The 17,509-nt window shown below is 48.3% G+C and overlaps 1 protein-coding gene across 3 annotated transcripts in view; it reads left to right on the forward strand.

Moving 5' to 3' along the window:
* The window catches only part of ZNF862 (zinc finger protein 862), a 38,053-nt gene that overhangs the window by 8,611 nt on the left and 11,933 nt on the right, over positions 1 to 17,509 (forward strand). For 2 of the 3 annotated variants that reach the window (XM_045496085.1, XM_045496084.1), the window contains 4 exons: positions 1,471 to 1,582; positions 3,318 to 3,422; positions 5,722 to 6,419; positions 7,917 to 8,094. In XM_045496085.1, coding sequence (XP_045352041.1) covers positions 1,522 to 1,582; positions 3,318 to 3,422; positions 5,722 to 6,419; positions 7,917 to 8,094 — 1,042 coding nt within the window. In that variant the 5' untranslated portion in view covers positions 1,471 to 1,521. Of the gene's footprint in view, positions 1 to 975; positions 1,308 to 1,470; positions 1,583 to 3,317; positions 3,423 to 5,721; positions 6,420 to 7,916; positions 8,095 to 17,509 lie in introns of those variants that run through there. The other variant, XM_045496086.1, reaches the window with a different exon arrangement.

Raw genomic sequence — 17,509 nt, forward strand, 5'->3', positions numbered from 1 at the left:
TAATAGTCAGAAACCAAAATTCTAACTGGAAGCCCCGAGTCCGTGGAAGACAGAGGGGGCTTGTCAGCACTGAGCCTTGCAGGGGACTCTGGGCAGGCATTTCTTGGCGAACAGCTTTCCCCCCATTCTTGTTGTCTTAGCCTTGCTGCCTTCACTCCCAGGCTGGAGGTTCTCAGCACTGCAGTTTCTGAGCCTTTTTTTGGATTTTGTGGTATAAATTGGGTCGTTTCTCAGTTTGCCCACTGCTGGGCGAGGATTTGATTTCTTTGGGTCTGCTCAGTTCCTACTTTTTCATCTACTTTTCAGTTTCCAAAATCCTATTGCTTCTGTCTCCTCCACCTCCCTCCTTGTTCTGTTTCCTATCCTCGTGGGTGTTTTCTTTTGGAGTGTTTTGGCAGGGAGGGTGTCTTTAAAAAAAAATTTTTTTTTTACATTTATTTATTTATTTTTGAGAGACACAGAGACAGAGCACAGCGGGGGAGGGGCAGAGAGAAAAGGAGACACAGAATCCGAAGCAGGCTCCAGGCCCCCGAGCCATCGGCACAGAGCCCACTGCGGGGCTTGAGCTCACAAACCGCGAGATCGTGACCTGAGCCGTAGTCGGAAGCTCAAGTGACTGAGCCATGCAGGCGCCCCAGGGAGGGTGTCTTAAATTCACAGGGAGGATGCAGAATTCAGTGTACTTGTTCAATCCACCGTCTTACACCAGAGCTCCCCCAAAATATTTTCTGATCCCCGGACCCCTTTTTGGCAGAACAGAGCTATTTAAAAAAAAAATCTTTGTTTTCACGTTTATTTATTTTTGAGACAGAAAGAGACAGAGCATGAACGGGGGAGGGTCAGAGAGAGAGGGAGACACAGAATCTGAAACAGGCTCCAGGCTCTGAGCTGTCAGCACAGAGCCCGATGCGGGGCTCGAACTCCCGGACCGCAAGATCATGACCTGAGCCGAAGTCGGACACCCAACCGACTGAGCCACCCAGGCGCCCCATAGAACAGAGCTATTTTACAAGCTCCATGGGATATATAGTTCTCCACTGTAAACCTTTGCCTGTCTTGATCACTGACTTCATCGGCAGACATAGTTCTGAAGGACTTTCGACTGTTTCCAGAAATTAGATACGTCTTCCTTACCATGTTCAAGATTTTGCACAAGAATGTGCCCTAAGTTGTTGCTGAGGCACTGGCTGAGAATACCGGGTACTGTGGCAGGCGAGGAGGGTGCCAGGAAAGGATGATGGAGTTCCTGAGTCAGCCTTCTCCATGACAGTTGTTTCGGTGTGTGGCCCTTCCTGTGGACCCAGGAGGTGAGAGAGGTGGGGTCTTTAGGTCTTATATGTAGATTGACGATGCCCCTCCTCTAGTTTGATAGGTTCCCAGAGCACAGGTGCCCTCGGGGTGTGAACACAGGTGCGGAAGATTCATCAGAGGAGGAAATTGGTGCTTAGCAGGTGTCATTTTTCCCTCCAGGCTCCTGTGACCTTTGATGACATCACTGTATACTTGCTTCAGGGGGAATGGATGCTGCTGAGTCAGCAACAGAAGGAGATCTGTGGTTCCGACAAGCTGGTGGCACCACTAGGTATGGGCCCCTGTTCGCTTCCCCACCGCCTCGGTCTAGGTCAGCATTCCAAATCATATCCGAGTCTGCCGTACTGGAGAATTTTCTGGAATCCTACCATTTTTTTTCAGGCCTGTTTACACCATTCACCTGCGCAGCCCCTTATGTAACTTAACTGCACGAGATTCACGCACCACCCTTTCTCTCCTTCTCGTACGTTGGCCAAGAGAAGTGGGGAACTGGAGCATGTCAGGGCTGGACCTTGATGCCTTCCCGTATCACACGGTGCCAGCAGGAAGCCCGGCCTGTGGTGGGTGCAGCTGCAGGGTGGATTTTGTTTCAGGTGCCCACAGGACACTGGAGGTAGTAAGTGTTGGAAGCAGGAGCATCATCTGGCCTGTGGAGATCTGGGCCCAGGCCCAGCCCCCATCATGTGACTCTGGCGTGCCTTCGACCCAACTTTCACATTTTAAGTCTTGGTTTCCTTCGTAGGGCCGTCGTAGAGGCTTAAGGAGCTAAAGCCACTTAAAACTTTGTGCCCATGTAGGTGTATTTCACCTTTTCTATTTTCTGAATGTCCTTTCTCTGCTTCTGTGGGTAGACTTTCCGTGCCACGGACAGACGTGACTGTAATTCAACACGTGTGTACAACGTATGTGCTATTTTCTCAATTCACTTGGACGACCATGTGACACGCCTTTCTCTTCTTGTCATCTCGGCCCCCCCCCCCCCCCCCCCACCGTCTAAGGCTGCGGGAGCCACAGGCAGCTCTCTGTGGGCACAGGGGCTACAGTGGGTTCTCCCAGGCCTGCCAAACCCAGTTTGAAAACTGCCGGTTCTTTTAAACCAAAAGTTGCAGAGTCGCGGCTCACGGGCCTTTATTCTGCTTTCATCACTTTTGCTTGGTTTCTCTACAATATTTTTTATTTTTTTAAGTTTTTTTTTTTTAACATTTATTTATTTTTGAGACAGAGAGAGACAGAGCATGAACGGGGGAGGGTCAGAGAAAGAGGGAGACACAGAATCCGAAACAGGCTCCAGGCTCTGAACTGTCAGCACAGAGCCCGACGCGGGGCTCGAACTCCCGGACCGCGAGATCATGACCTGGGCCGAAGTCGGATGCTTAACCGACTGAGCCCCCCAGGCGCCCCTAATTTTTTTAAGGTTACGTAGGTAATCTCTAGACCCAACGTGGGGCTCAAACTCAAGACCCTGAGATCAAGAGCCGCGTGCTCTTCCCACTGAGCCTGCCAGGTGATTCCTTTACAATATTTAATTTGTTAATATTTCACCATGGGGAGTTTTTACATGGAATTATGATTTCTGGTTTCTCTTGAAAAGCAGTACAGCCTGGCAGCGCTGACCCTGTGTTCCCCGAGGGGAGCGGCAGCTGTACCCCACACGGGTGGCCACAGCCTCCCCACCCAGCCTGCTTTCCTCAGTTACGTTGTTGGCCTGGCCCCTCTCAGCATTTGGGTTTGTGAGTCTCTGTTCTGAACCAGGAGTAGTTTTCAAACCCTTTTAGCCTCAAAGAGGGACACTGTGCCCCTCACTGCATTCACTTAGTCCCCCATTCTTTTAGGAGCCTCATGGATATCTGAGTTTCCAAACCACCATGCTGAAGTATCAAGATTCCTACCTGTGCCCTTGACCAGTTATCTTACAGTGCGGAGGGGGAGGTCCCAGACAGACCGTTCCTTAACGTTGTGACCGGGATCTAAGACTTCATAAGTGCTTCTCTCTGTTCCTGACTCAGGACCAACTATTGCCAACCCAGAACTGTTCTACAAGTTTGAGCGAGGGCCAGAGCCATGGGTGGGCAGTGCCCAGGGCCAGAGGAATGTCCTGAGCCACCATCCAGGTGAGTGTGGACCCGCATGGGAGGAGGGGTACTTAGCTGGAGAGAGGGGGCAGAAAGCTGGGCACCAGGACTCCCGTCTTATCCCTGGCCTCTCCCTGCTGTCCTCCAGCTCACATGAGAATGCTGTCCTTCCCCAGTGTATCTGACATATACACATCATTCTCCAACATTCTCTTTATTTTTTTTTTTTTTTAATTTTTTTTCCACGTTTTTATTTATTTTTGGGACAGAGAGAGACAGAGCATGAACGGGGGAGGGGCAGATAGAGAGGGAGACACAGAATCGGAAACAGGCTCCAGGCTCTGAGTCATCAGCCCAGAGCCTGACGCGGGGCTCGAACTCACGGACCGCGAGATCGTGACCTGGCTGAAGTCGGACACTTAACCGACTGCGCCACCCAGGCGCCCCTCTCTTTATTTTTTTTAAACCATTTCTTAATGTTTAAAAAAAATTTTTTTTTAAACATTTATTCATTTTTGAGAGACAGAGAGAGACCAAGCATGAATGGGGAGGGGCAGAGAGAGAGGGAGATGCAGAATCCGAAGCAGGCTCCAGGCTCTGAGCCGTCTGCACAGGCTCCAACTCACGGACTGCAAGATCATGACCTGAGCCAAAGTCAGATGCCTAACCGCCTAAGTGACCGAGCCACCCAGGCGGGTGTTTGTTTGTTTTTTTTTTTTTATGTTTATTGTTTTAAATGTTTTAATGTTTATTTTTTATGTTTTTTAATGTTTTATTGTTTTTAATGTTTTTTTATTGTTTATAATGTTTTTTATGTTTTTAATGTTTATTTTTGAGAGAGGGAGACACAGAGCACGAGCGGGAGGGGGGTGCGCAGAGAGAGAAGAGGGAGACACCGAATCTGAAGCAGGTTCCAGGCTCTGAGCTGTCAGCACACAGCCTGATGCGGGGCTCGAACCCATGACCCGTGAGGTCATGATCTGAGCCCAAGTCGGATGCTTAACCGACTGAGCCACCCAGGTGGCCCTCTCTTTATTTCTGCCTGAGAGTATATGTTGATTTGCAGTTATATATTCTAAGTTCCACGACGGCATGACTTTGTCTTACTGACTCCTGTATTCCAGTGCTAAGAACAATGCCTGGCACATAGCAGTTGCACATTAAGTAATCACTGAGTGAATGGACAGATGTCTGCTAAGTTCTAGGATTTATTTTGGCTCTTCTCCTTTGATAAGCCCGTCCTGTTGAGGGACTGGCTTGGCTAGAGTCAGGCCAGGTGACATCGTGTCATTGTATGAGGTGGTTGAGTTACCCAGCCCCCAATGCCGGAGAAAAGGGAGGCGGAACAAGCTGTTCCGGGAGTTGAATCACAGGAGTCTACTCTCCCTCACGGTCTGTCTCAGATGGACCACAGGGAGCCCGAGACTTCATAGATACCAATTTGTTTTATTTTGTTTTCCAATGCTTGGCTCTTTCTTTTGAGCCTGCTTACTCTTCATTAGCCGCTTTGTGCTCCTGGGTGAGCTCCGGGTGTGTAGACTGGACTGTTGGCCTGGAGCAAAGACCATGGAGTCCTTGGCCACTGGGCATCTGTGCTTATTACGCACAAGAAATGGCTCGAGGGGAGTTAGAGCTGCGAAAGCTGTAAGTTGCCTTTCAACTAAGGCGTGAATAAAGAAACTTCTAGTTTAGCTTGAGGGAGAAGATCTGTGTGAGTTGATGAGAGTTTTCGCCTCTTGGAGGGGCTGTGGTGTGGGAGAGGGCTTGTGTTTCTCTGGAGGGCTGACATAGCACCCCTGGGTGGAAAGTACTTACAAATGGATCGTGGTTTAAGGCAAACTCTGGGGACAAAAACTACCCAGGAGGTTGGTCGTTCCCTGGTTCCAAAGATGCGCGAGCGGAGTGCAGACGTCTGTGTGCCAGGGTACCATGGAAGGGGGTTCCTGCTGAGGACAGAGTTGCAGGATTTGGCTTTAATATCTTCATTAACTGACATTTTATCAGTTTGCGTTCTTATCCATAAATAAGCTTGAACTTCTGAAGATTGTGCCCGTATCTTGGGTTGCACAGATGAAATTGCAGAGGTCTTTTTGGCCAAGCCAAAATTTAAATTTAAAAAAAAGGGGGAGTCGCTTAAAGCTCCTCTGATTTTCTTCTGGGTCAGCTGAGGTGGGCCCTGGGGCGCTGGGGGTCTGGAAGAAAATTCCGAGTAGAGCCTGTGTCACTCTTGGGTGTGACTTCCAGCTTTCGTGTTTGATACACCGAGAGGCTTCATGGGTGGCAGTGGCTCTAACTACAGGACCTCAGACCAAATTCCACTGGTCTCTTTTCTCTAAAGGGAAAAACCAGATGGGCTGCGTGGAAGAAGGGGACGGGCGGAGTCTGGCCGCAGAAGCCGGACCGTACCTGCCGCCTCAGAAGAAAGCCTGTCTTTCCCACTTCAGCACGGAGCGTGGCAACACTGAGGGAGACTGTACAGGAAAGAGCAAAAAACCCTTGAAACCCCGGTCTATCCAGAAGTCTTGGTTTGTGCAGTTCCCGTGGTTGGTCATGAACGAGGAGCAGACGGCTCTCTTCTGCTCTGCCTGCCGAGAATACCCATCTGTCAGGGACAAACGGTCAAGATTAATCGAAGGTTACACAGGACCGTTCAAGGTAGAGACACTCAAATACCACGCCAAGAGCAAAGCTCACCTGTTCTGCGTCAATGCCTTGGCAGCACGGGACCCCATCTGGGCAGCCCGTCTCCAGAGCATCCGAGATGAATCCGGAGATGTTCTGGCCAGCCCGGAGCACCTCTTCACGGCAGATTATCCCATATTGTACCCCCCAGGGCCTCTGGGAGCCTATGAGAACATGGCCCAGCTCCTGCCCGGCTCCAGAGCGGAACTGGAGGACCCGAGAGAGGATGGAACAATTCCTGCATTGTATCTCGACTGCATTTCTGAATTGAGGCAAAAAGAAATTGCTGATGGTATCTACAGCGCCTCAAATGTTAACATTTTGTGTAATGACGCTGCCGAACCCTGCGGCCAGGTAATGTGTTTGTAATGATTGCTGTGTCTCCAGGGGAAGGATTCTGTACTAAGAACAACATATTTTGCATGACGATGATGGGGAGATTATAGTAGCTACGCCTGCTGCTAACATTATACTGTTATCATAACCTAACGTGCCGATAACGTAGTAGGCATTATTTTACGTGCTCTACGCGTATTATCTCATGTATTTAAGACAGCACCCCTGTTGTTCTCATTTCCTTTTGCAGACAACAAAACATAATTAGTGGGACAGAACATTCTAACTCCTGATATAAAGGGAACATCTAAATTCAGAACACTGATCTTTATCCAGAATCCAAAACAGTCGCAGAACTCAAGAAGATAATACACGACCACAAAGCAACCACAGAACTCTTAAATACTTAACTTCTAAAAGTTTTTCAGCTTTGACTTTGGAATCAGGTAGCCCTTTGAAACTGTAAAATCTCTCCACGCCCGTTCTTTTATGTAAGGGTTTTGATGCTGCCCTAAGGCTGGTGGAGCGGGTCAGATTAAACTCGTCTTGTTGGGAGGAAACAGCGTCAGGAGGACTGACGTGGCCACAGTCCACCTGTGCCAGAGCGTGGCTGCAAGCTGGCACTCCCTCCCACCCCCTGCGCACCAGCAGGTCCCGAACCTCTCTGACTCTCACCTTGCGGGCACTCAGTCGGTCTCTAGCTCTTTGCAAAGTTGGCCGCAAGGAAACTGCGTTCACTGGAGTTTTTGAGTTACGGGGTCCTTTGCCATTTCTCAGCTATTTCACACGAGCAGGATTTTACTAGAAGTCATTTGGAGTACCCCTCTACTTCCAACGAGAATAGCTCAGATGTTCCTCGTCCCTAACATGAGAAGGGCCCAGCTAAAGTTAGTAAGCGTGGGTTTTTCCAGAATCTGGAAAAGCAACAGAGCTCATTTCTCTTCATGTTCATATTCCGTCTAGTGTTTGGTATTAGGAGCTAATAAATATGTCTAACCATTTATAATCTGAATTCCTTTAGCAGGAAGGCACGTGTAAACCTCGTCACTGAATATAAGCATCTTTCGTTCTTCTGTACGACTTCTTCTTCCTTCCCATCCCAGTGGGAAATCTTAGCAGGTGCTCCTGGAGGCAGACGGTCATCACTGTAGTCACGGATGAATAGAAGGCAGCCCCTTAGAACTTTACAGGGAGGGGTGCAGTCGTAAGCTCTTCCAGGACCCCTGTTCTTCAGCACTTTTATTTCCTCCTAGGAGACCCCAGGATCAGACTGAGGCTCATTTGGTTTTTTGTTTGTTTGTTTGGTTGGTTTTTTCACCTACTAACTCTGGGCCTCGCAAATTTGCTTCTTTGACTTTGGCTGGGTACATTGCTGCCTCAGAGTACATCTGGGCCTCTTGGCAAGCCTCCCAAGAGAGACGGGCCTTGAGAAGGTCCTTACGAAGGACCTTGAAAGCATCCCGCTGGGTGTCTGGCATAAGAGGCGTGTTGAGTGACTGCTGCTCTTTGTTGCAGGATCCTTCTGAAGAGGGGCTGTTTGAGGAGGTTCCTGTGGTGTTTGAGGAGCTCCCGGTGGTGTTTGAGGATGTGGCGGTGTATTTCACCCGGGAGGAGTGGGGCATGCTAGTCAAGCGGCAGAAGGAGCTGTACAGAGACGTGATGCGGATGAATTATGAGCTGTTGGCTTCCCTGGGTAAAGACTCACGTAGACCCTTGTCTGCCACCACCATCTGACATGGGAACCCCACAAGGGCAGCTGTGGCTTGTGGCCATCTTCCCATTTCTACCCTCTCCCTGTACATTGGCGGAGAGAGATTATATTTTTTGTACCTCAGAGCTCTCTCCTGGCTTTGGGACGCTACTCACCCCCTCCCCACGCTCCCGCCCGTCCATCTTTCACCCTCCACCAGACATGCTGAATCCCTCCCACGTGCCAGCTGAACACCAGGGAAGGTCTCTGCTTTTGAGGGGCTGGCAGGTTTGGGGGAGAGACAGACGCTTGAATAAGAAGCTAGAAAGTAACACAGGCTCCATGAAAGAGGTTCGGGAAAAGTGCCCTGGGGCCGCTGAAGAAGAGTGATTTCATTTTGCTGGGCGTCGGAGGGAGGGACCAGGAAAGCCTTTACAGAGTCTGAAGTTGGAAAACCAGGCGGACGGGGAGAAGGAAGGGCATCCAGACGTGACAGAGGGAGGGACGGTGTGAGCGAAGGCGTGGAGGCGCCCTCCCCTCTGTCCATGCCAGGCCCGCGGCATCGCGCCCAGGGGCCGGCAAGGGCTGGTGGCCTTTGGCCGCGGTGTCGCTAGGTTGGGCACTGGCGCATGAGGAACGCAGTAGTGTTTGTTACCTTCCTGGGACAGTGCTGTCTCTTGCCTCTGCTTCTTGTTCTCTTTGCTTCCCGTTCCTCCACCCAGGGTTCTCATGCGGCATCGAAATGGGAAGGCGACTTTTCTTCTTCTAAAGCTCTTACTTACTGACTAGCATATGTGATAACAGCAACCTTACAGAACGGGCGGCTGGACAGAACTCAGGAATCCCTGCAGCAATCTGTATCGTGACTTCCGTGGAGTAAGAACTAAGAATATCTGTGACTCAACTGACGTCCTAGCCCTTGGTTTATCCTGCCCTTTCATGCGCAGCCAAGATACGGATTATTTTCTGAACATTCCTGACCTGTGTGCTTGTTGTTCTCATTGTTCAGAATTTTTAAGTGGCTCTCCGAACATTCAGAAGTGATGTAAAAACTGGTTTCTTGTGTGATAATAGAGGTGTTGTAATCCTGCCTTAGGCCCCGGGCACTTGTACAAAGTATGCCTTCAAAGAGCATCACTACCTCTAGAACTGTTTATTTTTACTTTTTAAATATTTATTTATTTTGGGGCGAACGGAAGTGGGGGACAGAGGACCCGAGGCCGGCTCTGGGCTGACAGGCTGACAGCAGTGAGTTCGATGTGGGGCTCGAACTCACGAACTGGAAAATCATGACCCGAGCTGAAGTCGTACGCTCAACTGACCGAGCCACCCAGGTGCCCCTAGAACTGTTTAAAAGCAGTGAGAATGAAGGGGAAATTCATTTTTAAGAAGTACACACCACGTATGAGAAGTTGGGTTTTCCTTGAAAGGAATGCACAGTAGTGACGTGCCTTGCCCTCAGAGCCCCTGCGGAACGTTGTCGTGAAAGCAGTGCTAACTGATGTTGACAACAGGGTGTCTCCCGCCATCGGGGCTGACAGCATACGACATAAGCACACGCTCATTTTCTTTTGAATTTGTGTCGGTTAGGAACGGGGAAATCTTTTTTTATATATAATATTTTTTAATTCTTTTTTTTTTAAAGTTTGTTTATTTTGAGAGAGAGAGAGAGAGAGACAGCAAGCAGGGGAGGGGCAGAGAGGGAGGGAGAGAGAGAATCCCAAGCAGGCTCTGCACTGTCAGCACAGAGCCTACTGTGGGGCTCGAACTCCCATGCTGTGAGATCATGACCTGAGCCGAAACCAACAGTCAGATGCCTAACCGACTGAGCCACCCAGATGCCCTAGGAATGGGGAGATCTTAGCTAACTGGGGGAAATAAGGGACAGTGCTGTCTTGATTATGCTTAGTTGGATGAACAATAAGTATCATCAGAGGAAGGGCAATTAATTTTGCTTGAGGGTAGCAGGCAAGAGTCAGGAAGGCTTTATAGAGAATGGGGACATCCTCTTTAGTCGTCTGAGAAATTAAAATGGGTACAGAAGTCTAGAAATAGGGGCACCTGGGTGATCCAATCAGTTAAGCACCTAACTCTTGATTTTGACTCAGGTCATGATCTCACGGTTTGTGGGAATGAGCCCCACATCAGGCTCTGTGCTGACAGTGTGGAGCCTGCTTGGGATTCTCTCTCTCTCTCTCTCTCTCTCTCTCTCTCTCTGCCTCTCCCTCTTGCTGCCCCTCCCCCACTCACACTCTATCTGTCTCTCTCAAAATAAATAAATATTAAAAAAAATAAAAATAGGTGCGCCTCGGTGGCTCAGTCAGTTAAGCTTCCGACTTTGGCTCAGGTCATGATCTTGTAGTTCATGGGTTTGGGCCCCGCATCAACTGTTTGTACTGACAGCTCAGAGCCTTGGAGCCTGCTTCGGATTCTGTGTCTCTCTCTCTCTCTCCGCCCCTTCCCTGCTCATGGGTGCTCTCTCTCTCTTTCAAAAATAAACATTAAAATTTTTTTTAATTAAAAAATAATAACATTAAAAATAAATAAAAGTATTTTAAGGAGCCTTGAGAATATAAGTGGGGCCAAACATAAATGATTTGTATGTTTAAAAATGACCTGTGTTAAAGGGCATTGGGCTGGTATTTGGGATATAAAACAGTGTTGAAACACAGTAGAGGTGCTATTAGTTTTGCTTTGGTGAGTTCTTTTCCCTCCCATACTTTATTCTCCTGTGACAAGTACTTTAAGAGTTGAAAATCAAATATTATTTGGTACTAGCTTTCACTTATTTTTCTTTAAAAAAAATTTTTTTTTAAAGTTTTATTTATTTTTGAGACCGAGAGAGACAGAGCATGAACAGGGGAGGGTCAGCGAGAGGGAGACACAGAATCGGAAACAGGCTCCAGGCTCTGAGCTGTCAGCACAGAGCCTGACGTGGGGCTCGAACTCACGGACCGTGAGATCATGACCTGAGCCGAAGTCGGCCGCTTAACTGACTGAGCCACCCAGGCGCCCCTCAATTATTTTTCTACAAAAAGAACTTCTCCTTGGAGTGAACACAATTTGTGAAAAAGAAAACCCCATTATAATTTTTGCAGCCAAGAGGAGTTCTATTAGCCTTAAAAAAAATCTCCCATCCATTTTTTAAAGGCTTTTAAAATATATGCTTATTTATTTATTTTTGAGGGAGAGAGAGATAGAGCATGGGTGGGGAAGGGCAGAGAAAGAGGAGGAGAGAAAAATCCCAAGCGCAGAGCCTGATGTGGGGCTCGAACTCACAAACTGTGAGATGATGACTGAGCCGACATCAAGAGTCAGCCGCTTAACTGATTGAGCCACCCAGACACCCCTCCCATCCATTTTTAATGCTTCTTATATTTTATCTTCAAATATTCTGATGATCTGCTTATACTGGGTATTACAGGAAGCTTCTGTGGTTTTCTTTTATTCTCCTGCGTGGAAATAATAACAGTGGTTTCTGCTGTCCACTGAGCATCTACTGAGCGTTGGTCCTGTGTTGAGTCTTTTATATATGTTCTCTCTCATCCTTAAAGCAAACCTCTACGGCAGGTAGTAGTAGCATTTTCAGATGAGAAAGCAGGCCTGGGAATCCCGACCATCTACCTGGAAAACGGAGAAACTGAAATTCTTTCTATTCTATTCTGTGCATTCCGTGTGCCTTATACTCCTTCCATTCCCTGCTTTGTAGGTGTTTACGGGCACTTGGATTCCCTCTCTTTTCAAGATTTGTGCTAATCATATTGTTAATATAATAATAATAATAACAACACCAAATATGAGGTGAGATTATTTAAGAATTCGAACAGTACAAGAATTTTCTAGAAGTCTCCACTCCCGTCCCCAATCCCCCTTGCTGGAAGTTACTAGTTTGCCTGGCTCTTTTAGACTTTCTCTGGAGGTCACGGTTAGTTCCCTCCGTCCAGGGGAACTGGCTGGAGAAAGGGGCCTGGCTGTCCCATGTGATCAGGTCATGTTGCTGTAGTTCATTGTTCCTGTAGTTCATTGTAGTTCATGCTGTAGTTGCTGTGGTGGGTCTTTGGGGTCTGATGGTCATCAAGCTGCATCGCAGCACATTCTTGCTGTTGATTTCCTTTTGCTCTGATCCTTTCAGGAAGCCCAGCTAATTCTTCCATTGCTCTTGTTAGGGTTTACAGTTAGTAGATTTGTTCTTTCAGATTTTATAACTATTGTACCTGTTTTTAAAAGGTCTCGGGGCACCTGGGTGGCTCAGTTGGCTGAGTGTCTGATTTTTGATTCTGGCTCAGGTCGCGATCCCAGGGTCATGGGATCCAGCCCTGGATTGGGCTCCGTGCTGAGCCTGGAGCCTGCTTGAGATTCTGTCTCCCCGTCTGCGCCTCTCCCCTGCTCATGCGCTCTCTCTCTCTCTCAAAAAAAAAGTCTCAGTTTGATATAGTCGAACTTAATATTAATTTCTGTCAGTTGTTGACAGTTAAATTGTACAGACTGAAGCTTTTCAACAGAGAGAATGTTTCCAGGGGAGGCCCCCCCCCCACCTGTCACACCCTCCTCGGTCTCATCAGCTGTGTCATCAATAGGACTGAACCTGTAGAGGACAGTCACTTTGTTTATGGAGAAAAGGTTTGTGTTTTGTTTTTAATGCTTTCCTATTTCGCCCTTTTCGTACGTAGACTTGCTTATTTCGAGCTACTTATCACTCTACAGAGCTTCCGACTATGCTTTTACTTCCATGCTTTAAATTCTGGTTTCAGAGTTTGGTCATATTTGATGATGTCTCTTGTTTCCCCCCCCGAAAGAAAACTCAGATCCTGCTGTTAAGAAACTAGTATTTGTCAGTGACAGAAGTAGACCTGCCAATATAGGGACTATGCGGTAGCCCTTGTTGTTATTAGTAAGAGTGTCACCCCACGCCAAGGGACAGGTCACACACTTCAGGTGGGCACTGCCCTTTCTACGGGAGCGGTCATCAGCCACAGCCAGAACTCACAGAGCTGGGGGCAAGAAGTCATGCCACTAGGTGGAAACCAAAACCTAGTAGGAGGGCCTCGGTGAGAGACGAGTGGGAGCTCGAATGGCTCACGTGATGTGTAGGGAGGCAGCTGCTGTACAGTGGGGGCTGTGCAGGAGACAGGGAGCGACCCAAGGCAGCTTCTCCCAGCCGACTCATGGGTAGGGCCTGCCAGCCTTCGGACAGAGTTAGCGTGGAAGGATCAGAAGTCTGTCTTTGCAAGCCAAACCATTTCTATGAACTTTTATGGAGGGTGTGTGTGTGTGTGTGTGTGTGTGTGTGTGTGTGCGTGCGCACATGCGCATGCACTTGTTGTAGTTAGGGCCCCTTTGCCATTTTTCCATTACTAAGACTTAGAAAAATTTGTTTGAAATTCCCTTCTGTCTCCCTCGTTCTGAAGGGAACAAAAAGGAGAGGGTTTTGGCAGCATTTTAGCCACAGCTTCCAAGAGGTCCAGTTGGGGCGCAGTACCCCTGGGCCCGGTGGGGTGGTGGCGGGGCAGGCGAAGGTGGCCGGTCCCCAAGGAGAATAGAACTGAGGCGAACAGATTCAGGGATATTCAGTCTCCTGTGTGTTTCCAGTTTTTATTTACAAATATTTCTCCATAATCATGTTTTTGAAACCTAAGTAGTTCTAACAGGACTTATGCCACAAAATGACAGTACCCTATCCCGGCTTTCTCTGTTGCTGGGTCCTCCTCCCCAAAGTCTTCTAGCTGTTTCTTCTAGTAATGCGCCTCATTATTTCTAAGAAATACACACAGACATTATTTTTTCAAAGAGCGAACCTCATAGTTTACACTCGTAATACTGCTTTATTCTTTGCCACCGCTACTTGTTTGGATCAGCTCTGTGCATGTGGTTCTTTTTCCCTCACTCTTTGTTTATATAAATTTTTTTTTTCAACGTTTATTTATTTTTGGGACAGAGAGAGACAGAGCATGAACGGGGGAGGGGCAGAGAGAGAGGGAGACACAGAATCGGAAACAGGCTCCAGGCTCTGAGCCATCAGCCCAGAGCCTGATGCAGGGCTCGAACTCGCGGACCGCGAGATCGTGACCTGGCTGAAGTCGGACGCTTAACCGACTGCGCCACCCAGGCGCCCCTTTCCCTCACTCTTTGGGTGGTCAAAAGAAAATTCAGAGAGCTTTACATGATACGAGTATCATACTGAACAAGAAACCAACTGTTCGTGAACAGGGAGGCCTCACACCCAAAGTGGTTAAGAGCTTGACTCTCAGCAGTTAGAATTCAGGGAGTATGTTGTTTGGTTTTTTAAATTGTGATTGGTTACTAGAAACTTCTGTTCTTTTTAGGGTAGTAGCACTGTGTAAGTTTTCTTGCGCGCAGCCAACTGGCTTGGAAGCCGTAAGGTCACAGTGCTATGAAGAAAGCTTCAGTTTTGTTTAGGGTCAGCGCCCCCATTTAGGTGAAATTGGGGCAGTTAAAGATTTGGTTACATGATTATGAGTGGTTTAGGGCGTCTGTTCAAACTGTGGCCTCCATTTTGGTTTCCCTTTAGCCGGGTGAGATCAGTTGCCACACAATAAATAAATATCACAAATTTAGTGGCTAAATTTTTAACCCATTTATTATCTTGAAGTTCTGGAGGTCAGAAGTCCAGATGGGCCCAGCTGCGTTCACTGCTTAGGGTCTCACGTGGCCAAAGTCAAGGTGTCCGTCAGACTGGCTTCCTATCAGGAGGTTCTGGGAACAATCACTGCCAGGAGCATCCAGGCTGTTGGCAGAATCCAGTTCCTTCTCAGTGGTAGGACTGAGGTCCCTGTTTTCTTGCTGGCTTCTGACCAGGGGTCATTCTCAGCTCCTGCAGGCTGCCCTCTGTCCCTTCCACGCGGCCTTCTCCATCCTTGGGCCAGCAACGGTGTGTCGAATCCTGTTGGTCCTTTGTTTTGCTTTGTTTTAAAAAAATTTTTTTTAAATCTCTATTTTTGAGAGAGAGACAGAGTGTGAGCAGGGGAGGAGCAGAGAGAGAGGGAGAGAGGGAGACACAGAATCTGAAGCACAGCTATCAGCACAGACCCTGACACGGGGCTCGAACTCACGAACTATGAGATCATGACCCGAGCTGAAGTCGGATGCTTAACCGACTGAGCCACCTAGGCGCCCCTGCTTTGTTTTTGAAAGTTTATTTATTTGTTTTGAGAGAGAGAATGTGTGAGAGCTAGTGCAGACGTGTGAGCCGGGGAGGGACAGAGAGAGAGGGAGAGAGACAGAATCCCAAGCAGGCTCCGCACTGTCAGCACAGAGCCTGACACGGGGCTCGATTCCATGAACCATGAGATCATGACCAGAGCCAAAGTCAAGAGTTGGATGTTTAACTGACTGAGCCCCCCAGGTGCCCCTGTTGATGCTTTGAAGCTCTGACTTCTCTGTTTCTAAAGGGTTGATGTGGTTAGGTGAGTCAGCCACATAACCTCTCTTTTGCCACGTCATGCCACATAACCACGGGTATGAGGTCACGTCACAGGTTCCACCCACACTGCAAAGGGTAGGGATCAGGAAGGGCCAAGGTCCCTGGAGCTCATGTTAGAATTCCACCTACCCCATGAGAGAATGTCGTTTTTCTTGAGTGATACGTGCAGAAGTATTTAGGGATAAAGGGGGTATGAAAAGAGTGTAGTCTCAATGGTTCAGAAAAATATCACCTATGTAATATTTATGTATTATTCATACATGTATGCAGAGAGAGGAGAGAAAGAGGGGAGGGGAGGGCACACGAACATATGAGTGTGAGAAAACAAACAGGACAAAACGTAAATGATTGGAGTTTCTTGTATTATTATTGAAACTATAAGTTTTAAATGGTACAAAAATTTACCCCCTCTGCAAAGTTAGGAAGTAAAAGTGTAGGCTTTGTCAGGTAGTAAACTGTCTGGACTTCGTCTAAAGCTGAAGTTTCTTGCCCCTTCCCCCTCAACCCGCCTCTGGTCTGGAATCTGGTGTCTTGTGTAGGAAGAAGGGAGTTCTCCTCCTAACCTCCGCCTGGCCCGGGACTTCTGGTGTGTCCGGGGCGGGGGCGGGGGGCGCAGTGGTGGGTGAGTGGGGAGGAGAGGTGCCGCAAAGCTTTTACCCGGCTTCCACTCGTGGCTCGGATAGTTGAAAGCTGATTCTCTGGGTGAGTTTGTGGGCTCTACACTCCCCCGCCATCCCTTACTGCCACCTGTTCTACACGGTGAATGTCTGTTTTGGCCGTCAGCCCCATAGTGGCTCATTCCTGGGCTGCCAACAGGCAGTCATGGGCAGAGTCCCTGGAAGTGGCTCCAGACCCTTCTCTTTCCTCAGGGGCCCACATCTGGACCATGGAAAACACTTAGGTATCCTTTGCTCCGACAAAGTCTGGGAATGTAGGCTGTTCCCAACATGGCTGCCATGAAGGAGCCCATCAGAATCTGCCTTTTAGTCTTTTCCAGGCCTGGATTCATGAGGAGCCCCATAGCCCAGGAGATAAAGGTCAGGATGTCATCCCCATTAGGCTTAAGGTCAGGGGAAAGTAGCTCGTGCCACCTCTCTCCATGGTAGGGGAGGGGTCCTCACAGTGTACTTGACATCTATTTCCAGAAACATCTCTAATATCCAGCTTCCTGTCCTCTTCACTCCCAATGCACCAACTCCCTGTGTCGAGGGCTCGGGTCCCAGCCCAGTGTTTCAGCCACCCACTTTCCAAGTCAGGCCTCAGTGGTCTAGCTTTGGGATGGGGGACTGTTGGCTCCTATCTTTTTGTTTTTTTTGTTTTGTTTTTTAAATTTTTTTTATATGTATTTATTTTTGAGAGAGACAGAGACAGAGACAGAGCGTGAGTGGGGGAGGGGCAGAGAGAGAGGGAGACACAGAATCCAAAATAGGCTCCAGGCCCTGAGCTGTCAGCACAGAGCCCAGTGAGGGGCTTGACCTCACAAACGGACAGATCATGACCTGAGCCCAAGTCAGACAACTTAACCGACTGAGCCACCTGGGCGTCCCTCCTATCTTTTGGACCTTGAACCAAAACAGACGGGCAGACTCACACTTTAATATGTCTGTTGCTCTTCCTGGTTTGTTGATTTTAGAGTGATACCTGCTCTTGATTACTACTATGGACGGTGAAGATGCAGCCCTCTTACACCACCCTGGGCCCCCACTCTGTCCCTCAATCCTCTCAGAACAAGTATATCATACTGCTTTGGTTAATTCAGTGTAAATTATTTACATAATTATGATGATGTATTAGATCAAAGTGGCATCGTATGATGATTTTCCTTGTAGGATATTCCCCCCCTGAAATTGAATTTTTTTTTTTTTTTGCTAGTTTTCTGTACTATTGCCAATTCTTCTCCAACTGTCCAGCGGAATTCTAAACCTCCTCTGAAGAGCTTTTCCACATGCTCAGACATCCTGTGACCGATCAATTTCA

Source organism: Leopardus geoffroyi, chromosome A2, assembly GCF_018350155.1.
Source record: "Leopardus geoffroyi isolate Oge1 chromosome A2, O.geoffroyi_Oge1_pat1.0, whole genome shotgun sequence".
Lineage (NCBI taxonomy): Eukaryota > Metazoa > Chordata > Mammalia > Carnivora > Felidae > Leopardus > Leopardus geoffroyi.